This window comes from Anopheles arabiensis, chromosome 2 (genome assembly GCF_016920715.1).
Source record: "Anopheles arabiensis isolate DONGOLA chromosome 2, AaraD3, whole genome shotgun sequence".
NCBI lineage: Eukaryota > Metazoa > Arthropoda > Insecta > Diptera > Culicidae > Anopheles > Anopheles arabiensis.
Window position 1 is genome coordinate 78,114,384 of NC_053517.1, and position 25,198 is coordinate 78,139,581.

At 43.3% G+C, this 25,198-nt stretch overlaps 2 protein-coding genes across 4 annotated transcripts; both read right to left on the reverse strand.

Annotated features, from left to right (window-relative positions):
- Positions 1 to 558: 558 nt before the first annotated feature.
- LOC120895842 lies at positions 559 to 7,187 on the reverse strand. Its single transcript, XM_040299519.1, has 4 exons — positions 5,132 to 7,187; positions 2,702 to 2,811; positions 2,446 to 2,627; positions 559 to 2,362 (listed from the first exon to the last, which is right to left on the reverse strand). The coding sequence occupies exons 1-4, from the start codon at positions 7,160 to 7,162 to the stop codon at positions 1,965 to 1,967; spliced, it is 2,721 nt and encodes a 906-aa protein (XP_040155453.1). The 5' UTR covers positions 7,163 to 7,187; the 3' UTR covers positions 559 to 1,964.
- A 157-nt stretch (positions 7,188 to 7,344) lies between these two features.
- Positions 7,345 to 22,595, reverse strand: LOC120895846. 3 transcript variants are annotated; one of them, XM_040299522.1, is made up of 2 exons: positions 22,268 to 22,595; positions 7,345 to 8,506 (listed from the first exon to the last, which is right to left on the reverse strand). In XM_040299522.1, the coding sequence occupies exon 2, from the start codon at positions 7,957 to 7,959 to the stop codon at positions 7,369 to 7,371; it is 591 nt and encodes a 196-aa protein (XP_040155456.1). In that variant the 5' UTR covers positions 7,960 to 8,506; positions 22,268 to 22,595; the 3' UTR covers positions 7,345 to 7,368. The 3 variants fall into 3 exon arrangements, with proteins under 3 accessions (XP_040155456.1, XP_040155458.1, XP_040155457.1); XM_040299524.1 differs by lacking the exon at positions 22,268 to 22,595 and adding an exon at positions 11,023 to 11,263; XM_040299523.1 differs by lacking the exon at positions 22,268 to 22,595 and adding an exon at positions 11,019 to 11,263.
- Positions 22,596 to 25,198: the final 2,603 nt, after the last annotated feature.

The window sequence follows — 25,198 nt, forward strand, 5'->3', positions numbered from 1 at the left end:
CTACCCTCTCCTACTTCTGTTGCGTGCAATTGAACGATACAATACGATTAAAACACACAAACGGACACATTGGAAACACACACACATAATACCCGTTCTAAACAAAATAGTATTAATGTTAAATTGAAAACAAAAGATTGCAAGCTAAATACCACCATTTCTCAACCAACAAAAAAGCGTCAATACATTGGCAGCAAACGTGAAATCACATCATACCGAAAAGATAAAGAGGATGGTAAACTACAACAATCGACTGATGATTGTAAAGAAGAAGTAAAAAAAAACATAAAAAGGGACACGAAACTACAGGGTAAAGAAAGCTCGTGCCCCGTTCGTAAACCGACCGGTCGAGACCACCTTACCTGCAATGTGGTGTAGTAACGTAAAGCTAATAAACAGAAATAAAGATAACAAAACAATTTAAAATCAAACACACACAGACACACAATAGGAACTGGAAATTAAATTGAATATTGATTTTTTTCTCTCTCTTTTCGGAAAAAGTGGAAAGCTAATCAGTGAGCAAAAGAAAATGAAAAAAACTAACGAATGAAAAGGTGATTGGGGGAATTGGGGAATTTTATTCTAACTAGCAAAAATTAAAAAAAAGTACATCTTACACGTAAGTACGGATGCTAAAAATTAAAAACGATCCTACCACACTCTAATATCCCCTCCCTAACACTACACTTCTATCACGCTCCGGTGCACGGAAGATTTTACTAACATGTTTCCTAAACTGTTTCCTAAGTTTCCTAAATTCCTAAGCGTTTATATACGTAGAGAGAGAGAGAGTGGGGGGGATGAAGGGAGTGAAAGAAATGATAAAAAAGAACCTGCTGTCCCTGCAAAGTACTTTTGTAATCACAAGAGCCCTGTGTTTGCTTTCCTTTAAGTGTGTTCGTAACTAATAAAACCTTAATTGGCGGATTTGCCTAAACACTACGCAAAAGTACACTACGCACACACACTCTGTGGAGTTAAATATATGTTCGCTTACATCCCTTTTTCGAAAAGGTGTCCTTCTACTACTGGCAGCCTGATGATGATGGTGTGGTCCCTGGTGAAGCGGGTGGGGGGAAAGTGGGATAGTTTTTTTGTTCAAATGTTCTAACCGCCGAAGAAAAGCTCCTCCAAGATCACGTTCTCCTACTTAGAGTGGGATGCAAAGAATCGTTCTAACTACACGTTTAAACCGGCGCATTGCTGGGTGCAGCATTGGGTTGGCGCGTAAAAGCGCGAAAGCATGGCCTAATAACATTCGATCTCGTCCAATTCTTTCTTCCTACCAGATTGCATATTTGTCTTATCGATAACAGATTACAGCACGACCCAAAGGGGAGAATAGTGTCTTAAGCTTCCTTCTCCTTTGATTTCCCTGTTCCGTTTCCTACCAGACTAATCCTCCTATCACGATTCATTCCCACCCAACGCTCTTTTGTTCTCTTCCCTCATTTCAGGGCATCATTTCACCGTTCGATAAGGCAGCATCTTCGATTGACGTTCGTTTGAACTACGGAAAGCGCTTGTTGTAGCTGTTTCTTACTTCCTTTTTTCTAAGCTAGATATGGAAACTTTTCTCTAATGACGTCAAAAGCCGAACACAAAGAAAACGAGTAAACACTCAACCTTTTTTGACTACGAATACTTCAACAAACACATCGTTTGCATTGCAAAACTGTATGCTCTGAGGTAGGTGATGTCCTTCGCGTTTGAGTTTTGAGGAGTCGGTAGGTACGGGGAAATGATTGTTTCCCCCCTTGTGAGGTTGTATTAGAAATTCCTAACCGGTAAGGCTTGCTGTGAACACACGTGATATGAAAGGAAAAGCTATCATTGCTATCGCTTAGAACCTCCAACAAACAAACTAAACACCGACGGACACACACACCGGCTCGTTGAATATAAGTACAAAAGGCACCACAGTTACGCACAGCCCCCTTCTGTCTACCTAGCAACCGGCCTTAGGCCGTGACCGTTGAGCTAAGGGCTTCACTTTCCTTCTCGCCATCGTCCTGCTCCTCCTCGTTGTCGGCCGTCTGTTCCAGCGAACCGATCAGCCAAGCGCACACGCCGGACAGGAAGATGAAGAAGCCGGCCGCATAGAACGAATCGTCCCACCGGTTCGTAACGTCGTACAGGAAGCCGGCAATCGGAGGTCCGATCAAGCTGCCAATGCCCTGCACCAACAGCACCAGACCGTAGGCGACGGTAAAATCGTCCAAGCTGACCAACCGCACCATTATGATCGGCGTGAAGGAGAACGTGCTGGCGAAGGTGAAGCCGAAGATGATGCACAGGACCACCATGGCCGGGTAGCTCCAGATGAGCCACGGCATGACGAAGATCGATGCACCGCAAACTGCAAAATGAAGACACGCAGCAAGGTTATTTTGAGTTGCTTCTTGAGAAAGGGAAGGACTGATTGCGAAAGGATCGACTTACATGCCAAACAGACGCCGTACGTTTTGCCGACATCTACCCAGGGCTGATCGCCGAGCCAGCCGAGCCCGACCATGCCGATCGTGTTGGTGATGCCGATCAGCGAAATTAGGTTCGCACCGTCCTGCTCGCTGTACTTGTAATTCAGCACGTACTCGGGGATGTAGAAATACGGAATGATGTACCTTAAATGAGAAGAAATTGTTAATGCTTTTGACGTAATTTAGAGGGTAGGCAAAAGTGTCGAATTTCCACTTACCATACGAACAGCAGCAACGTCGAGATGGACAGCATGCCGAAGCGGAACTCGAAAAAGAGCGAAAAGTCGAAAATCGATTTCAGCGTGTCGATGAAACTTCCATACCATGGCTGAACAAAGATGATAGAATTGGACAAAAAAATATTAAAAGTTTGAACCAATGAGCAAACAAGAACAAAATCTAGGCTAAAATTCCTACGCTATTGCTATTCTGCCCATATACTGCCAGATATGGTTCGTCGACCTGCGGAATCAGTTACTGGGTCAGAAGAGGAACTGCATCGGTTCCAATACCCAAAGAAGTTCACATTTTGTACCGGATCCGGAACGGGTCCAGGTACAGTTCCAGAATTGGAATAAAATTGAGATCAGGTCCAGTACCGGATTGAGTTTCGAATCTGTTCCAGGACCAATTAGCTCCAGGTACAGTTCCAGGGTCAAATGGAATCAAATCGGAAGTAGTTCCAGGGAAGGTAAAGGTTCAGTATTGGTTCTGGGGCCGGTATGGGTTCAGTATCGATTCCAGGACCTGTATGGGTTCGTGATCAGTTCCAAGACCTGTATAGGTTTTTTATCATGTCCAGGACCGATATGCGTTCAATATCAGTTCCAGGACCGGTATGGGTTTGGTTTCGATTTTAGGTCTGTTATAGGTTACTGATTATCAGTTACTGATTTGAATTGCAGATTGGGTGCGGATTATTTCGACGTACACCTCAGAGTAAATTTTAAAATTAGTAAAATGTGTTTTACTAATTCCGAAATATTTCTAAGCCAAATGGAGTAAAAAAAACTATAAATTTATTATGTCCTTCACTTCTTGAAAACAAGTAGGATATTTAAGAATTAATTTTTTATAGGATTCTTTGTAGAAAAGCAACTACACAAAATATATCCTTTTTTCATTTTTGTTTTCATGTCTTTTGTTTTAGACTATTTTAACCCTATTCCAGGCACTCGGTTACCCGAGTAGCCAAATCGATTTTGATTGCTCATTTCTCGGATTCCAGAAAATCGGTGGACTTGAAATTTGGAATCTTGTTTTGGACATTTTTTTAGATTTTTTCTTGATTTATAATAAGATAATTAACCTATTTTTTTGAATTTAATTTTTGCAATACCCATATTCATAATTCCATAAAATTCACAACTTTGGATGCTTAAAACTTATGGATGGCGCTATTCCAATATCGATGCAACATTCTGAAGAGACTGAATAAACTAATTTAATTTGATATTGGTATCTTTCTATAACAAGGGTCAAAATTCCGGTTCCATTCGATTTTAAGTTATAGCTTTTCAAAGTTGAAAGGATTTTTTAAATACAAAACGATAAAAACTTTTTTATCACTTTACAATATTTTCACATCAAAATGGATCTAATAATTTTAAGAACTGTATATTGAACGCTTAACATATGTTTTCAGATTTTTTCTATGAGCTAAAAACCGTTACAACACACCTGTCGTCATAATTTTATAAAATTCACAATTGTTACAAATGCGAAAACTTCATAAAATGGTCGCTATTGGTTAGTTATGTTGATTAAACATTGTAAAGAGACTGAATTTAAACGTTGCGTGGATATTTACTTTCTTGTTGGTGTCTTTCTACCAGCAAGGGTTATAATGTAACGGTTTTTATTCAAATTGAAACTCCTTTATCCCTTTAATTAGTAAGTAGAAAAAATCTGAAAAATCTATGTAAGACGTGTAATATATAGTTCTCAAAACTAATAGAGCCATTTTGCTGTGAAAATTTTGTAAAGTACTGAAAAAACTATTTTTTATTTTTGTAATTATTTTCAAAAAAATCCTGTCAACTTTAAAAACCTATAACTTAAAAACGGTAGCGAATTGAACCAATCTATGCACAGTTATAGAAACTGCATTAGTTTATTTAATTTTCTTCAGAATGCAACATCGTTATTGGATTACGCATTCAGTTATAAGCCTCCAAAGTCGCTGGCTACCCGGGTAGCCCGGTTGCCTGGCATATGATGTTTTTTTGGTTGCCAGTGACAGGGTTACAGTTTTTGGTTCCAAAGCGAAGATAAAATTAAAAGCATTTAACGTGCAATTTGAAAAAAAATCAATGCCTTCTTCGACATTTAAAACATAAATCTAACCACGTGACCTTGCTTACTAATGGAGACGCATGGTTGCTTTGCACGCGAAGCACGTGTTTGCGCAATTAACGATTGAATTGCATTTGAATACATCAGCATCCGCAAACGGACAACTTTACGCACGATCAGTTGTCATTTTATCTGCTCTAGAGCAAGACTCGATCAACCGTTTCCTTTGTCTGATTCTTCATTATAACGAACGTGCTAATTACGCTTTTGACCTGCCGCCGAACCACTCCAATGTCAACGTGGCGCTAAAAAACAATACAACGCAACGACTATTAACGAGCGTGCAAACTCACCTCATCTTGCTCCTTGGCGATCGTTGTCATCGAGTTGCGATAGATGTTCGGACAGGAGGACGCCTTCAACCGGTACCGGTGCGTGTTGAGCAGCGCACCGCGATAGTGGATCGAGTTCCGGTGCAGCCGCATGTCCTTGTAAAAGTTCGAGTACCGCATCGAATGCTGCCGGCCGAGCGAAGTTTGCTTCTTCAGTCCGCCGCCCCGTGGTGCCACCGCCCGCTGGTGCAGGCATTTGGTTTGCTTCGGCACCACGAGCGTCACGTTGGTGTCGACGTTCGGGTTGAAGATTTCATTTTCGTACACCACATCGAGCGAGTTGCCCCGGAAGCTGCGACATTTCTCCGTCCGGCTACCGTCACCAATACTAGCACCACCACCACCGACGCCACCACCGCTTGCCGCATCACCGTGCGGTGATGGTACGACCAGCGAGCCGGCCAGTGCGACCTCATCCAACGACCACGTGCTGCCGCCCGCCTTTACGTGCAGCTCCTGCGCCCGCTTCTCGCTCAGATAGCCGTCCTCCAGCGAGGCCACGCTGAGCGTCTTGAGCGACGCGTGAATCCCAAGACTAACGCCATCCGGGTGGTGCTCGTGCTCCTCTTCGTCGGACAGCTTCTCGTACGAGTTGAGCGTTTCCGTGCTGGCGAGCCGTGCCTTCGCTTGGGCCAACCGGCCGCTACGCTTGAACGTCTCCTTCGTGAGCACGTTATGGCGCAGAGATCGATGGCTGGCGTGCAAATTACCTCCTCCAGCACGTGGGCCACCACCACCACCGCCGGCACCGTGCTGTTCCTGCTCGCTGAAGAACGTCGGCAGTGCGACCTCGCTCGAGTACTTCTTCGTCATCGCCGGGTCCTCGGGCGGTATCGCCTGGTTCGCCTCGGTGTTCACGTTCGTCACGAGTGTGTCCAGCACGTGCTCCTTCGGGATGCCCGTCTCGATCAGCTTCTTGATCTCGTCCAGGTATACGCTCGAGTTCGAGAACGTCTGGATGCTCTGCGCCCTGCTCTCCAGCCGGCTTTCCTCGATCATCCACTCGGGGTCGCGCATCAGCGCACCCATCGCCACCATGTTAAACAGCGTGCCTGCCAGTATGAGCGTCGTTCCGCGCCAGCCAAAGTTGTTAATCAACCACTGGGTCAGCGGGGCATACACGAACGTACCGATGCCCGTGCCGGACGCCCCGATACCGGTCGCAAAGGTGCGCCGCTTGTCGAACCAGAAGGCCACGCACACGACCACCGTCACGTAGCCGAAGCCGAGCCCCACCCCGGACAGGATGCCGAACGTAAAGTACAGCTGCTCGACCGACTGGCAGATGGAGGCGAGCACGAAGCCCATCCCCCCGATGAACCCACCGAGCATGGTCATCTTGCGGCAACCGTACCGATCCACCAGGTTCGACATGATCGGCCCGGACAGAAGCGGTACCGCGATGAAGAGCGACCCGATCCAGGCCGTCTTCGACTTGGACTCGCCGAAGTAGTCGAGCAGCTCGGTGTAGATCAGCCCGAACGAGAACGACACGCCGTCCATGATGAGCGAGATCATGAAGGAGGAAAACACGATCACCCAACCGTACCCGCCGTCCGGGATTTTCGGCGGTTTCTTCTTGTACCCGCCCTCGTGGTACGAGGACAGGATCGAGTCCGCCTCCGACAGCTCGGAAATCAGTCGAATGCGGCGCGTGCCATCACCACCACCATTGCCTCCACCATCGCCAGCGGGCTCACCACCGACGCCCGGGACCTTCAGCTGTGCCATGCTCAGGTTTTTGCCATAATTGCCCCCGCGCCCCGGCGGTGAACCGGGCGGCCCGAGGTCCGTATCGAGCACGGTGCTGAACGTTACCTCGTTCGTGTTGAGCAGGTTGGTCTTGATCGCTTCGAGCTCATCGCGCCCGATGCGGCCGGGCGAGTGGCGATTGTTGTTACGCCGATCCTCCTGCTCCTCCGTGAACGGTTTCACCCGCTCCGGCGTGATCGACTTTTCCGACGGATCGGTAACGCGTATTTCGAGCACCATCGTATTCGAGCTGGCTTCGACGCACGGTCCCAAGTGGTTGCGGTTTGCTTCTGTGTGGCCAGACGAAATCGTTCATTCAGCACACACACACACACAGACACACGGACACTCTAAGACACACTTAATTTAAATGCTTTTCCGTACGCGCTCTAGTGGCAGTGTTGTACAAACGGGGGAAAGGTGTCGATCACCGTGCTCGACCACTACTAAACGACGCGACCGAACAGCTGTCCCGAAAGGCGGGTCAAGGTGCCACTGCTACTAACACCTGCCTGCTCCTTCTTCTGCTCCTCCTCTTCCCACTTCGCTACGATCGACGCAAACGAAACTGGCCACGTACTGGCGTCGTCGCCGATAGAACGGATGTTACTACGGATATTCTTTTTGGCGCTGGCACAAATAGCACGAGCACGAAGCAGCTTCACGCTGGTGTGGGTATTCCGGCTCAATTTACTGTCTCTACTACCACTACTACTGCTACTACTACTACAATTATTGCTTCTCTTATTTAACCTGCTGCTACTGCTGGCGGCGCGGGCGGCGGTGGTGGTGGCGATGGTGGCGAAGGCGATGTCGGTGCGGCGAATGGTCGTTATTCCGGGCGTCCGGGGGTCCTGCGGTCTTCCCGTCGATCTGAGCCGCGGGTCCTTGGGCAGATAGCGCAGACAGTGGGTGGCGGATTCGGTGGCGGACGCGTATTCCCGATCACAATGCATAAGTGTTGCTAGCAGTGCGTGTAACTGGCCGCGGCGTCTAGCGTTGCTCGTTGCTTCCCGTGCCGCCGGGTGCGCTTTCATCAAGCCGGACAATTCGGTGGCTCTCTATGGGGTGGTACGAACACACACACACACACACACACAACTACGGGTACGATTGGTCGTACTCCGCTTTGCTCCTTTCAACGCGGTGCTGGTAACTCCCCCTTTTGCGTAGGGTGGGAAGAAGCTACACACGGCGTGTCGTGTCGTGTCAGGCTTCTGCTACGCAAGCTGCAAAGCCGGACCACATTTTGCAAACAGAAGCTTCGGTTGTCTCTTTGCACGTTAGCCCGCGAATGTCAGGGTGATGGGCGAGTTCACTTCACTCGAGCTGCTTTTCCCTTTCTTTGCACTACGTTGTCTTGGTGCGATCTTCTTGCGATCTTTCCCTCACACACAGGGAAAAAACACTCTCACTCAAATTTGCTTTGCGCACTTCTTTTTGCAAACCGGACACAAACAATACACACAAGCACACACGCTTTGGTCCGCACGTGAATGAACGGGCTAGGGAAATCGGAGGAACGGAGAACACCTTGTTTGTTGTGCACGCGGCGGGACGCCGAACGCCTCGGTTTGGCAGTATCTGAAAGTATAAATATAGAAACAAGCATACGGATTAGATGGTGCTTTAATGAAGTCCACCGGGAAAAAACAAAATTTGCGTCCACACAAACACACACAGGCGAGAAATGAAGTGAGTTCTTTAGTAACCTTCAGCAGGAAAGGCGTCGGAAGATGGAGCGGGAATGTTGGAATGATATATTACACAGGCCGTAAAGCAATTGGCATCTCATATTCAAGGAAGAATGTAAATTAAACGACGTTGTCACTTTGACGGAAAACGGCGAACGGCCTTCACCTTACCCTTGAACCTGAAGGGAGGACGACTTCAAAGAGATCTGTTGTGAACTGAACGAAAATTGAAAACAAAAATCATTTTTTCCCCCTTAAATCCAGCTCATTCACAGCGGCATTCCAATTTGCCCGATTTTGCAGTGGAAAAACAACATTTCAACACGTTACATAAATCTCGCCATAGACGTCACTAGACTATGGCACTGCTGCCCGAAAACAAAGTGGCCACTTGCCAACCAGCACACTTGCTACTAATTCCACAAATCCGTACAGATTGTTAATTGAGATTATTTCCAAAATATTATTACCGAATGTAACAAAAAAAAACCCTTCAAACACCGCCCTATGTACCGCCCTTTACTAAGATTCGGTTCCGGCCGGTCTCGGATGGTTGTGTCATCGCCGGCGCAGTGACGTCTTTGCTGATGACGATGATGCGCCACCCAATCCAAGGACATGGTGAATGTTTTTCAGCAGAATAGGTCGAAGACCGAAAGCCGTACCGCGGACATCCGTGGAGGAAAGAATGGATGGACGGAAGGATGGGGGGGGGGTTTGGTGGGAAATCAAATGGACCATTCTGGCAAACTGGCGTCAACCGGACGAGACACCATTCGACCGGTGCGTGCAAAGTTGGTAGAAATTGGGCCACTTGGGCGGTGTGAACTATATTGGATGGGTTTACTGGGAGTGGTTTCTTATGCTGTATTTTTAAAGTTCAATGCAAAATCAAACAAACTATGTATTGGTAGGATGATTTGCTGAAATAATAAACAGACAGTGAACAACTCAATGAAGCAAATAATGTTCAATAAAGCTGTTTATTTATAGACTGACACACCAGTCATCTCAAGCTCCACAATAAAATGCAAATCAAACTGATGCCCTGGTCAGTTTCTAATGTTATCATTATTATTCAACACTATTTCATCATTATTCAACACTCGATCCATGTTTTTCAACAGCTGTCATATAATTGTGACAGGCGTATTGTTGGAAAACATCTCGCAAGCGTTGAATAATGCTGTTAAAATGAAAAAATGATGCAGAAAACAATAACCGTTGTAAAGCTGCACCAGACCTGAATTACATTTAAGTCTTCTTAATGTTTTATACGATAAAAAAATGAAAATGCTAATACAAAATCAAAGCATTTAAAGTTATCGATATCTTTTCCAATAAAGATGTTAGCGTCTAATCATTCCCTTAAGTAAGTGGTCAAGAACCCTCGCTTTTGGTTATTTTTAAGACCGAGAAGACTTAAACAATCGAATAAAACACACTTTTGGGGCGGTCCCGTCAACTCGAACGACCCAATAACATGCCCGTCATGGGTTCAAGCCTAGAATGTACCGTCCCCCGTAACAAGGATTGGCTATCCGGCTGCGTGGTAATGAATTAAGTCTCGAAAGCCTGTATAGGCCGGCATGTCCACGTAGGACTTACGCCAAATAGAAGAAGACACTTTTGAGACGTTTTGGACAATATTTTGGAATCTTATTATTCTTCTTCTTGTCAAAATGAACCTCCTTTTCTAGGCTCAATTGTATCACTTCTCCGAACTCTAATGTATCTTAGATACGTGGGGAAGGTCAGGGTGGAAATTCAGACTTATTCAACCTTTTGAAGTTCGACAGAGAGTTGGATTTCGGCCTTTTGTGTGGTTTTGTTTTTGGAGTATTGTGAATAACTTTGTAGGAGCAACGTTAGCTCTTGCGTTAAGTACACAAGATATGTGATTTCCAATGCTCCAAACATTAATACTTACGCGAGAGACCTACCCTAACAGCTAACAAGACTCTGTAGCAACCGTTAGCAAAGACAAACTAAATAATTCCATCGCAAAAGCTGCTATGGATATAGTAGCAAAAGAGAGCCCCATTTCCCTCCCAATGGGAACGACGCGGTCACTACCACCATGGTGCCTTATCACGAAACGCTACTCTCCCTTACAGGTGAAACGAATCAACATAATCACACTAATCCTTTTCTTAGTGTTTCATTTCGAGAAAAATCGGACACAAACACACAGCCATCCACAAAATGATAAATAAAGGGATAAGATAGCACACGATTACACCAAAAGGTGTCCGAAATTCCCACTCGCAATTTACGCGGTGGCGCGACATGCTGTGGGTTGATTTCGTGGTAAATGAGCTTGTCTTATCGGATCATCCCGATTTAAGATACCCGCAGGGAATGATAAGAACCACTGGCCTGCTGGTGTGTAGGCAACTAACCTACGTTTACTGTAGTACTGACGAAGATTTATAGTATTTTCTCACAACTTAAGCACACACACGGTATAACGTTTTGTTCTTCATTCTACTCACAACACAAGCAACTGACACTTTCCCTGAACGGATGCCGATGCAGTCTGACTTTACTGCTGACGGCGTTGTAAACCATAACGCTTCGTCAGCCAGTCCACATTGGCATCGCACTTTCACTCCACATCGTACCACGCTCAGACAACAACTGGATGGACGATACGGCGGGCGTTCCTCAGTGCCGCGCGGTATGAGAGATTCATTGAATCGTTCCTTCCATTCCCATCGCTCCCATCAACCCATTCCCCTGTGTCGTACACCGGCGCTGGGTTCTTATCATCTCTCGTAAAGCGATGTCCCTCCCCGGTAACCTCTGTGACCACTGCTACCACCACCACCACCACCTCTCCAATGCAATTATTCAGCCAAATGAGGCTGAGTCAACAGTCTGAAACGTGCGCCAAACCCTTGCCCGCCGTTCCTGAATCTGGAAAACGGAATTATCAGTCCCGATTACATCCCAGATCCAGGGGCCAGGCGACGATCAAGCAACTGCCAAATTGTCAATGAAAGTGTCATCGAGAATTAGCCAGATGACACACACATTAAAACCTTGGAATGTAATATTGGTTGATTGTTTGCCAGTTCGATAATAGAAAAGAGCAATCGAGCTGGGTTAGAAACAGCTCCCCACTGCTCTCATTGCACATCCGAAGATGGATGGGTCTTTTTTTATTGTGGAAGGATTGTTTCCAAGTTTCAGCAATTTCAAGATAACTCAATTGCACGGGTAAAGCGACTCCTCCCAAAAGCACACTGCAAACATTTACCTTGCCTGGTGGTTTATTACGTGCTTTACATCACAATCTCATATTAGCTTTGTAATGTATACTCTATCACAGGTCTCGTAGTAATCCTTTCCACAAACAACCTGCCAGATGTTGGAAGAACTCTAAGAACTGTAATATACAGACCAGTAACAACCCATACGTGCCCTGGAAGGTCAGCAAATAACCAATCAAGCGTCAATTGTAATCTTTTATCACCATACATTAGAATGCCACGTTGTCACGCGCTGTCTATCCATCAATTGGCTTGCAAAGTGGTACGTGGTTGACGGGCGTACTTGGTGGGAATGCACTTTTTATCGTGCATTATCCGTTCGGGTGGAGCTTACACTATCGTCATGTAATGTGCACTCCACACCCTTGTGTCTTTTTTCACTCACTCTCTCTCTCTTGTGTGCTGAGAGTAGTACAAACAAAGATTGTATGCTAGTGAATTGCCGACATTTGCAAGCCCGCCGCAGGTCGATAAGCGTCAAGGTTTTAACAAATTGCAACCATCTGCGGCATTCGGTAATATAGTTTTCGTTCACAGGAAACTATTTGTGGACGTTTTTATGGGCGAAACGATTGTGAGGATTGCGTAACGGTTGTTCAAACAGCTGAAGTGCAAAACCGATGGAAAAGTAGTGTAGTATTTCAAAACAATCGCCGGAACGATAAATACACAATTTTTATGTGATATAATTCAAAATGAAATGGTTGGATTCTAATATTCAAAGTATAAATAATGATGAGACAAAATTGATTTTCAGAAATCAGGTATTGAAAATGGCATTGCAATGTAATAACGAAGCAATATTTTACTATTACACTGAATTAACAACAAAACCACAACGGATTTCTAAATGATACTAAATCAATTTCCCTATAAATGAACGAAAAGCAATTCGTCCAGATTCTACGAGTATCCTGCTCCCATGTGTTTGGATTTAGCAAGATAAGTACAGGCTCTAATGTCGGATCAGTAATGATTTGTGCCAAAAAATGGAATTTTTCAAAAATACAAAGAAAAGACAGGTCACAATAGTTCCGTAAACCTATACAATAAGGACTGTTAGAATCATTAAAAACCTAAAAGTCAAGAATCTGTATTTTACGATAGTAAAATAAGCGTATCCGACCTCGGCATGACCCTGCCACTAATGAGCTTGAATACCTGTGATCCTGCGTCTATACGAGGGATTTAAAACCCAAACACTACAGTATGTTGAATTCACCATCTCTTCGTTACAAAGTATTCCCATCTTCTGATCTTGCACGAAATATTAAAGTGCTTCTCCTTAGAACTTGCCCTACAAACTAAGATTCAACGTCTACATCCACTTCCCGCCACCGTGTGAGAGATAAAGTGAGAGATCGTCAGATATAGGTCTCAGACCCTCCCGTGTACACATATCAATTTAAATAAATTCACCCAATGGCCATGCAGTGTCCACCCGAAAACTTCTAGCCATCAACCGCAGTATCTCATCACAACAGGGCGCATGTCGCCACCATGCGCTCTCCCTCCCTCTGTCTCATACGCACACGTCCCACCATTTCGGTTTGCACCGGTTTGGTCCAGTTCCAGCCCGGGATGGACCGGGGTAAATGTGCCCTGGTCTGGGCCGATTGCCACCAAACGCAAGAGCCGCTCGTATCAATCGCTTTCGCGTCGACCGAACGTTACACTTCTTGCGCACGGGCGTCGGTTGGTCGCGCATGGTCGGGCACTTTTATTTTCCTTCCCGCGGGAACTGATTTGTCCGCCATGACTCTCATTTTTTTTTTTCGCTGTCACACCATCAAATGCATTCTATTTCTAGCCATAACAAATCTTGACGCACACGCAAAGGGGGCACGGTCCATCCTTCAAAAGTGCGCGAAAGTAATGCGCATTTCGTTTAATAGGTAACCACAGAGAATGCGTCCAATTGGACACGCGGACCGTTTCCTGAAGATTGGGCCTGCAGTTAATGAATGGACGAAGGCACGGCGCCTTCAATTGTGGGGTATTAAGGGGTTGCCCGCACAATGGGGATGCAAAATGTATATAAATTGAGCAGCGTGTTGCATATCGATCAATTGGTGTGGATGCAATTTTGTGCGCATTTCTTTAAACGGTCAATCTATTCCAGCAAGACTGGTGAACGAGTAGTAATCAAGCCGCGAAACCGAATGTTTATTGTGATTGCTACATAGTGCTGGCAAGCAAAATGGTTTGGTGTTGGTGATTATATTGCATCAATTGCAATTAAACCCACAACAACAGGTTTCTAGTGTCAGCTAACAACAATGAAGTAAGAAAAGCTGCATTTCCGACAACTTGGAATTTCAGCTTAACCTTTGAATCATTCTTTTAGTAGTGCATTTTCCTCGAAAATCCAGAACGTTAGATATTCCCGTCTCGCTCACTTCCATCTGGACAAGGCGTTCATCCAATTAACGGTCACCATACGTTACCAGCTTTGCCGGCACGTTACATAAAACGTCATGCTTAACAATTCACCACACAATTCGTCCGCCGCTAGCTGTACCACCTAGAAGGAACTGTTCCACAAGAAATCCGCCTATATCGAGTTTCGTTTCCGGACAGCGAAAAACTCCGGAGCAGTTGCGTGTTCTTGCTTTCCATTTGTATAATAAGGTTCCTGTGCTCCTTCGTCGAAAGTGAAATATTATGCTAATTCGGGAATGCATTTCCTTAGCACTATTAAATAGTAAAATGCTAGGCATCATGCACCTCCCGGAGGGAGCGAAATAAAGGTTTTCCAAGAAGCAAACATGCTCTATGCACTAGACCTCCGCAACCTAATAAGCAGTAAGGGCTGCAAACTAATTTCCCTATGTGTGCAAGTAGGTTACCTGTCCAACCAGTACATCAACGGTGTTGCAAAACCCATTGCGTTTCGCACGATCATTCCAAAGTGTGATGGCTTTTTAGAAGCCTTCACGATACGTTAGAATAACTGCTAGAGGATTGTATGAGGATTAGTGGCACGCTATCGGCATTAGGCCACGCAATTTAAACGCACCACGATTGCCCACGATTGCTGGGAGGCTTTTCAAAGGTCAGCAATATTGATGCCCGAGTGCAGTTTAATTTGCCAAGATATGCGAAGCACGACGGGGGAAAGCAGTGTCATAAACGCAAAACCCCACACACAAACGCGAGACGGTGGCGATAAGCTTATCTTGGTGACGCAAGTGGTACGTGGTTGGTACTTTATGGACCGAAGGGAAGAGTCATCATCGATGGTTACGTTCGCTATTTCTCCTCCTCCTCCTACTAGCTAGTCTAGACGATTATGATGTAGGAGACAATCGATTGATTACAGAAAGAGGTTCATTTCTTTCTAAAGTTGCAAATTTCTCGAACAAAGTATGATCTTTTTTTATCGTGGAAACGTATTGAATCACTGTACACTCCATTTCAAATCAATCATTAACCCCATACATTAACGAGCTTCATTAAAATTAGATTAATCATAATCACAATTGTCAACCGAGTTCCGGTTTGAAACAACCCTTGTGATGGAAACACGCTAAAACGTTCCCGTGGATGTGTTCTACTTAATTGATATTTAATTCAAGGTCCCTGTAAGGGCACAACGCATCAACTTCATAATAAACTAATTAATCGTTCTAATAAAACACAAATACACCCGCTGTTCTTGCACAATGTAACGTCGGCTCGATTGATACTCTCCGCCACAAAACGGTACCCGTTTCATCCGACTCATGCCGCGGAGCGCCATTTCAAATCTAATCACATGTTTTACAGGGAAGCAGCAACAAAACAAAAAACCCCGAAAAGAAATAAACATTACCACGAGCTGCACACACAGGCGAGTAAATTATTGCGCCAATTTATCTCCTCACTATCTGCGCCGCTTATATCATCGCGATTAGTTGCTACTACTACGCAATATTTTCACAGTACCCGGCCCGCCCGGTCATTGCCATAAATCGTCCTCCAGGATGGCTGGTGTGTGGGGGCTGGCTGGCTGTGGTTGCGAATTTTTTGCCCCGTTGCCTGCCGGTCACAGGAATGTCTGCGATTGATTGCGGGCATACTTTTATTATCAATACCCCGTTCCTTTATTTCATCCCCAAGCCTCATTTCCGAGGAAGCGGGTGCAATAAATAGCAAAGGCGTGTGTGGAAGAGCGTATTATTTTCGTTATTTTTTTTTGGGAGGGATCGTCCTCGACTGCAACATTAAAAGGAAAAAAAATTGCCCTTGTACGACCACACTTGACCGGTACTGCCACACACAGCAGATAAGCAGATGGACGAGGTCGAAAGTGAGCAAAAAAGAAATAACGGAACTGAATTAGACAGCAAAAACAGAGGCACGCAAATTAGAAGGCCGACCGATAGAGTAAAACGATAAGACAGTTCGATTTCCTCTGGACTGGCCGACCGCAGCGTGATCGCTTGGGGCGTGTGAGGCTCTTGTGTCTTTATCAGGGGACCACGTGCAAACCAGGAATTGATAAAAAAGGGTCGCAGGTAGCATCATCACTTCTCGGTGTCATTTTATAACACCGGTGCGGGCACCGTTATACTGTTATCGCGTTGTTCATTCCCTTTCACCTTCGATGAGTAATGAAAGAAATATTTTCGATCAATTCAATGGAATTGATGGATTAACAAGACATACTCAATGAACTGCAATGACGCACGCATCATGGAGATGATGATTAAGTATGATCCGACGATCGATATTCTTCATTCTTGCCCGACTTGTTCATTACCATGCAGCCGAATAGCGGTGTTTGCTAAGGGGATATGGTCCAATCGAGGCTTGAACTCCCGACGGGTATGTCGTTCGAGCTGCCGACTGTACCACGGGACAGCCCCTATTCGTCTTGTATTAGTATCTATCTTTTATCGTTAACGTTTAAATAATGCAAAAAACAGAATCAAAGCATTACAATTCGTATCGCAACTTCAACTCCAATAGATAGGAAGCGACTTAGACCAGGTGTCTTCTTCCTATAAAGCACAATTACTGCAGTTGTTCTGTTTCATTGCTTTTATCATTGATCTTTTTGCTCGATGATGATTGGTAGCCCTGATTGGTAAGCCGAAATGGTGGTAGAATGATCAGCCCTACCTCTGAAGGACGTAATGGATGAACATTGATTAAATCTAGACCTGTCAGAGAAGTCGATAAAGATATTCACTTTACCTCCAGGCTGACACTCTCAGAATTATTTCTCTAGGAAGCTCGGCTAACCATACTAATATACTTTAAATTAACGTTGAGCTAGTTAGGGCAACACTGTACCTTTGTTTGGATATGCAAAACAAATATGTATATCCTTTTCAGGCAATGAGAAATCAGTATTCTTAGGTCATTATAGATGTAATCATTTTGTTATTTCTTCACTAGCAGTCGGTCAGTATTAAAAGGAAGGAAAATATTAAAAACTCAGCATTATTCCATTATTACATTGGACGATTTTCATGTCCGATCAACCAAAAATAACAAAAATTTCTTTGAAAAAGAACAGTAATTGATGGGGAGGGGCGTTATCGTAGTACAATCGGCAACTTGTACGACTTGATAACATGTCCGTCATGGGCTCAAGCCTCATATGGACCGCTCCTTCGTAGGAAGGACTGATTATACGGCTGCATGGTACTGAATAAGTCTCGAAAGCCTTTATAGACCGGAATGTTCGCGTATGCATTATTACAAATAGAAGAAGAAAAAACTGATGCTTTGAGGAAGTACACTTGTGCTGATCTCTCTAGAGCGCTCTCCGGCCATTGTTAATTCGATTCTGACTCCAAAAACGGAACCATCAGTTCCGCCAAGGATAGCAGTTCGAAAAGAGTCGGAGTCGTCCGGAGTCGTAGTTGTCCCGAGTCAGAATCATCCGGCGTAGGTTGTAATCATCCGAAGTTCGGTCGATACTGACTCCAGACGACTCTTACTACGACTTCAGACGATTCCGTTCGACTACGAATAATACTGGCATAACCTACACATGCATAAGACATTTTTCGAGTAGGATTGGAGTTGTCTCCGATTTTTTCCCAACTTTACTAGTATACACATTGGAATCAGTCACGAAAATTGACAACGGTCATGGTTTTTACCCACATTCTGTTTCAATGGATTTAACAGGTTAATCAATACGACTTTCAACGAAATAGAAAAGATTTATTTTAAAAAAATTACAGCAAAGATCTGGTATTTTGATTTCTACAAAAAGGTTGTAGCCAATAGAAACAGTTAATGTTTATGCAACGGTTAACATGTACATGTAATAGATCCAACAAATACGGAACATCTTAAATCCAATCTATTCGACTGCTCAACAAATTAGTAATCATAAATATTCACTGATACTACACTCTATTTAATTTGATGGACGCTACCATTTAAATTACGCCAAATTAATTCCTGGCATTCGCTGCATCCATTTCAGCACATTTCTATTCATCATATTCAGCAATCGAACCCCAATGTTGGCGCCAAGCTTCGCTAAAGAACTGGTTTTTGGGATATTTTTTGTGCCTCATTCGCATGCCCATAAACCATTCGGAACGTTCGCGATTTCGGTCGATAACGCGATGCAAAAAAAAAAAAACAGAGCCTACCTCTAATTCAATTCCTCAAGCGCTGCCAAAATCCTAAAGCCTCCCAACTAAATTGCTGTCGCGCCTCCAAAGCCTTCAAAACGCGCGTATCTCCATTGCATCACACAAAAGGCGCGTGTTTTGGATGGATCGTAGCAGAAGTGAGACAACAACAAAAAAGCCGCCACAAACTAAAGCCCCAAACATCGCATTACTAACTGAGCCATGGAGTGCCCCCGGGGGTGAGCTTAGAACGCGAGGTTTTCGCTGTGTTATGCAAGCTGGCAGAATGGTGAAACGAAAAAAATAAAACATCAGCCAGTGCTTTGCCTTCCGTTACGAAGTGTGCTAACGCTGGCGTATCAACGACCGATGATGGAAGGAGATTGGGAAGTGAGTTGTAGAATCGTAATGAAACGTGTTTGGTTCTTTTTCCTCCCCCTTTGCCGGCCCGAGTCAATACCGGAGCGCTGACAAAGAGTCTCGTTCCAACGTGCTCGTCATGAAGATCATGACGATCATGACGCGATACGTTCTCAACTGGCCACAATGTCATTATCAATGTCTAATCTCGCACGGCCGTCCGCTACTGTGGGAAGGTTTAGTATACGGACCAAAGGAACAAATATCAATTAAAACGCGTATTAAAGCCTTCCTAAACGAAACTTTTGCTGGTTAGTAGTGGAACTAGCTTAAAGATTCAAGATTCAGTCTCCAATCGGGCCTGTCCTAGGGTAGCGGCACACTCAATTGAATGTTTACATTGCGTTTATTAATTTTAATAAACAGTCCAATATCCAACGACACATGTTCATATTCCAATAAACGAGGCAATTTGTAAGGCACAAGAAGAAAAGGGAAAGAATGTGATAAATGAAGAGATACAAGGCTATAAATAAAGCCACAATTGGTTTACAATAAAAAAAAACGCTGTGGAACGATTTTCAAAGTTTATTTGGTTTATTTTGTGATTGGAATTATTCTCTTTTTAATATCTTCATTGACAGTAAATCTTCAATTTTCTTTACGATACCAACAGCGTACACAGTAATAATAATATTAATAATCACAAAAGTAACAGGTTGTAGTTTTTATACAAATGAAAGAGTTTCAAACCTGGATACGAATATCTTCAATATGAGAAATAATATCTTAGATAATGATATTTTATTTGATTTCAGTCTCAATGATTGTATGAGGTTAAGAAATACTTTTACCTTCTTTAACCCTCATTAGCTGGATCTTTTTTTGTGCATAAAATGGATTATTCAATATTTTAAAGAAAAGATAATAACGTGTCAAATTATATTAATTAAAAGATTAGAATATTTAACAACAAATGGAAAGATTATTTACATCTTCCTACCGATTCTTATTAATTTTACTAACATTCTGGAGCTCTTATACTGTTTTGAATTATAGTTTGATTAATTAAATTGAACATTGATCAATGATCAGTCCATAAACTATTGTGTTTACAGTAATTGGTTTTAATTCCTGTTTGTAAATCAACATTTTTTGCTTGTCGAATTAAATACCGTTTTGAAAGTTAGGACTAAACTACTCGTTTAGGCAGAAAAACGGGCAAAATTGTATAGCTTTCATAAATTAATATAAGAAATAATACTATGAAATAGAATTACAATTGAAAATCAACAGCTTTTTACAGTATTCACTAAATAACTTGTTGATAGCTAAGACCAACAGCATGTGAAGATAAATAAACATAAGTAAAATAAGTTTTCATTAATCATACTATGAGAAAGTAATTATTGTAATAAGTGAAATTACAATAGTAATTTAGTAAAAGTCAAATTAGTAAAACTAGTTAATAGTGATAAAAAACGTATCCAAATCCTAACATGATAGATTTAGGAAATGGTTATAAAAAACTTTATACAATAAACCTAATAAAAATACACACCTTTTAGCAATGGTTTCAAATCTTAATTCTAAATCTAAAACTTTTAACACCTCAGGAATGTACGAAAAAGCGAGCTACGAAATGTATCTAAAAAACGGCACTGGTTTCAAACTTGGCTGCAGAAAACGGTTCCATCTGCACAAACCGGCGTTATACAGCAAAAACTCGAAACACCCCCTTCACCTCGCACGCTAGAGTTCAGCCCGAGGGTGTGTAATGCGTTTATGCTTGCGTGCGAGTGTGTGTGTGTGTGTACGGGTATGCGGCAGTGGAAATTTCCATCCATCGTTTTGTCTCTGCACTGCGTTTCGCTGCCGGTCAACCCGCTGCTGCTTCTGCTAGTGGTGGTGGTGATGGTATTGAATGCACAAGAGAAGCTATTTTATCTTCCCCGGGATTTTTTTTGTTGCTACAGTGTTTTTTTTTGTTTCACTTCAAGTCGTGCCTTGAGTAGAGAAGTAAGGGGGTATTTCTGCCTAGTGAAGCACGGAAGCACGCTGAAGCTAAATAACCATAGCAACGGTGAGGATTTTTTGTTTTAGAATCCCGCGAGAAACAAACATAAATATAAAAGGGAATTTGGATGAAATGAAACAAGCCAACGGGAACAGAGGTGGTAGGGGATCGTTCTTTTGATAATTTTAATTGCGTTGCACACAGCATTGACGTACTGACCGATCCGTGCCCACCAAGCATAATGATCGCAAACCGGCCAGAGCGAGATGAATGAACAACAAAGACCGGCACAGACAGTGAAGGGAAAAGAGCGGAACACGCGACGGCAAGGCAGGCAGGCAGGCTGTCAGTTTGAACAGCTGATAAGTTGCAACACGATCGATGCAATGCTTTCCCCCTTGTTCACCCCACTGCCTTGCCTTCCCTTTAATGACAGTTCTACAGTCACCGGCAAGATTTTCATCGCCAGCCCAAAAATACAGCACACACACACACGGGAACGCGGGAGAGAAAGAGAGTCGGAAGAACGGTTTATCTTTGTAGGTCAAAAACGCACTTCGCGCACAAACACTCACACACAGGCAAGTAGGCAGTGGAAAAGAAAGAGCTGCGAAAAGACCTTGAAGTCCTGGTCGGAAGTGTGCCCGCTGAAGGACATTGCGTAAGGGCACGAGGGCCATCTTTGCGGGGAGTTTACCGATTAAGAATGGGTAACAAAGACGCCACTGTGTGTGTGTGTGTCGTTCCGTATGACACACACACGCCTAGTTTCTTCCACAAAGCACTGCAAACGACCTTTACTAGCAAAAAGGGCCTTCGCCTTCCCTTTGCCCTATTTTCACACCTTGCTTGACCTTACGCACTTTTGCCTTCCGCTGCAGGTGCTTTACACTGCCCAAAATCACGTTTGCTTTCCTACAGAACCCTGTTCTCGCCCCCTGGGAGGGACCTCTTTTTTCCCGTCCACGCGGTACACACTGTCACTTTCCGTTTGAAGAAGGTAGGCCGGCAGGGAAATGGGGGGAATGGTCGCGCGTGGGGAAGAATATTTTTGTTTCTTCGTTTTCTGTTCGCTTCCTTCGATTCGCGAAAAAAAAGTGACAGGTTGGCTGCTACAAGATTGCACAAGAGCACGCGCAGGAAGGGGTAACTTTACTGTTCTCTGTCTCCCTCTCTCTCTCTCTTATTCTATCTCTCCCTCTCACTGTTTCTATGCCGTACGCATGGGGCATTCACGCGGTATCACGAAATACGCACGCACGGTTGCAGACACACGCACACACAGACAGCGAAGGCAAGTGGTAGTAAGCGTGCGCACCGGGTGCTAAAGATACGCTGATACTGTTCATGTGCTTCGTGGATGTGTTGCGTTTTGCTGCGGTTTATTTAGTACATTTAAATACTATTTCACTCACCTCTGTATGCTCGGAACGGAGCGATCAATGGTCAAATTATTTGCTGAGCGATGTGGTTCGGGCTGCAACAAACGCGAAATTAAGCTGCACTACACACGCACGCACTCGGATAAGAATGACGAATATCTTCCTGCCTCTGCCTTTATAGTACACGCTCTGGCACACTAGACGGTTTTGCGGCGGAGAGCAGAGCAGACGGTCGGCCTCTCGGGTATACACACAAACACTCACTGCTGGCGCAGGTAACGGAGAGCGGAGAGCAACAGCACAAGGGAGAAAGTAAGTCAGCCAGAGTCCACAGTCGACCGTCGCCGGCAACGAACGCAATACGAATACAAACAATATGAAACAACGGCGCGTCCTAAAGGTCCGCACGGTTCTGTTGCGCGATGCTACTATTAGGTTGGCCCAAAAGTGTACGCAGCAATCAAACGGGCGCTAAGAACCGTTACTAATCAATAGGATTTCGTCACGATTTGTATACACTTTCTTCGTATCCAGTCCCTGGTCATTCATGGTTATTTGATAGAAAGATGTACTATATTCACTATATAGTGTGTTAATATTTTCCGTTATCACCAAGAAAAAAACACCCAAACCCGGTTTTTAGTAAGTGTGGCGTTCAGTCGGCCCAGGAAAAAACCAAAATTCAGCATTGGGTGTTCAGATCTCAACCGAGATCGGGCGATATCAACTAAAAAGTAATAATGTGCACCACTGGTGTGGATTATTGGCGATGTTTTTTGCAACGTGAATGTAAATTTTTGGAATTTTTCATTTATTTATTAAATCTATAATATTTGCTTAAGTACATTATATTATAATTATTATAATATTTTATCATTGCATGTTCGTTTTTTGTAATTCAATCATTGTTTATTCCAAATATCATCAAGCAAGAATTAAATCAATGCACATTTTGTTCAACCCAATCGAGTGCTTTTATTATCGTATCTCGTTGATACCGTTGATACTGGATTTGAAGGCATGTTAATATATATTTTTTTCATTATTTTGTATTGCTCTGTTTTGAACACATGTGAACACATTTCTCGATAAAAACATGTGTTCAAAAACGTATTCTTTTACAAATTACTTTAATGATTAACAAATTTTCCCAATATATGTTTATTCGTCTAGCGCTATATTTGCGGTTACTGTGGTGAACATTTCTTTTTACCTCATCGGTTCCATCAGCTGATTCTCCTGACGTCATCATTCTCAATGCGAGCAACACCGATTGTTATGTTGCATGCACGCTGGCAAAGTTTTATGCGACATTGCTACCGTTGGGTGCATGTGTGAGTGTTTTCTTTTTAGCATGGGATGCAATGAGATATTTAAAAATATGCAATTCTTATGTTTGCGAGTAATTTCTCTACTTTTTTGCATATACATTTAGCAATAAATGATCTGCAATGCTGCGAGTCGTTTTTTATTCTACCTGCAAGAGAAATGAAACGTTCTATTAATGGTCCAAAAATATCCACACTCCAGATATGGAACGTTCTCGAAGGGTTGTGCGGAAGCGTTACACGGTAGCTACGTTGCATCCACAGAGTAACGCATACGAAAGACAGGGCTCGCTTTCCTTTCTGTTCCATTTCGAAAAATAAATAAATAAATAAATAAAATGAGACTATTTTAATACACTAAATGCCAGCAGCCGTTTTTACATTACAAATGCGAAATATGAGAGCTTTTATGTAAGATAAAACCAATTATAATTTATTCGAACATTTTTTACATAGCTTGTCGTGTTTTCTATAAATATTCGCAATTTTAAATAATCATCCTCTCCAACGTAGAGACAGAAATCGAGGATACCTGTAAAGATAACCGTTAATACGCTTGACCGAAACTATTTCGAAAGCGTGTATTTAACAACATCCTTGATTAATACCAATTTACGAACATCTCATATAACAAAGACTGTTCAAGCGTTACGATTGCGTCCAAGTTCTTGCATTTATACTCTTACTTGCCTGCAAGTAGAATTCCAATTTATCGGAATTTCCCTTTCTCCCAGCGCTATGGCCGAGAGAACACGGCCCGAAAAAAAAACACCGTAACGAAAAAATAAACCGATGAAATATAGCACAGGTCAATGTCAACAACTGAGGATTGCTAACCACAATTTGGGCGAGAAAATTTGGATAAATTCACTCAAATTTATATTGTCTTGTTGGTTTGCGCAGTACATCAGAGAAAATAGCAAAATGCTATATCAATTGGTCAAAATTGGAACAAAATTGGTCGATCGAAAAAATTAGCGAAACGAAACGTTAAATTTCATTGTTGTTACCCGGTCAACAACAATTCCCCAAGATGCTCGGTCCCTAGCTGCAGCCTTCCATCATCTACATGGATCTCCGACAGGTCTCGCTTCACCTGATCCAGCCATCGAGTTCGCTTTGCTTCCCTGCGGCCTTATGCATTGCATCTGGGAATTGCTGTCGAACACCTTCTTGGTGGGGTTTGGTTATAATTATAAGTTTGGTGTTATATTTGTTCAGAAAAATATTTTCTTTAGAATGAATAAAGTGGACACTTTATTTTGGCACTGTGATTTTGATCAATTTTGGAAAAAAATTTTTGAAGCAAACTTCTCATTTTTGTCATGTCATGTCATGGTACTACACATTCTTAAGTATATCACGAACAATGTTTAAAAAATAAAGAAGTGCAAAAGCTTCATGTTTCAAAAAAATCTAAAAAGTAAGTCTAATTGCTCTAACTTTACCCTGTTGATGGCATAGATTATTGAGTACGGGTAAAACGTGTGCAGGGAATGCAAGTATTTTAGCATTTATGCTTCAAACTATAGGTACTTATTTCTGCAATGGATTAACATATGCATAGGAAAAACATACAAAATGATCTATGTCGGAAAAAATCTAAAATTTCCTATTTTTACTGGTTTTATAACTA

What these genes read in the sequence shown, in the direction of transcription:
- LOC120895842 (XM_040299519.1), bottom strand. Translation starts at nt 7,162, where the DNA reads ATGGTGCTCGAAATACGCGTTACCGATCCGTCGGAAAAGTCGATCACG. An exon ending in ACGTTGCTGCTGTTCGTATG is followed by an intron (nt 2,628 to 2,701) that starts GTAAGTGGAAAT and finishes TTCTCATTTAAG; the next exon opens with GTACATCATTCCGTATTTCT. An exon ending in GTACGGCGTCTGTTTGGCAT is followed by an intron (nt 2,363 to 2,445) that starts GTAAGTCGATCC and finishes TTCATTTTGCAG; the next exon opens with TTTGCGGTGCATCGATCTTC.
- LOC120895846 (XM_040299522.1), bottom strand. Translation starts at nt 7,959, where the DNA reads ATGAAAGCGCACCCGGCGGCACGGGAAGCAACGAGCAACGCTAGACGC.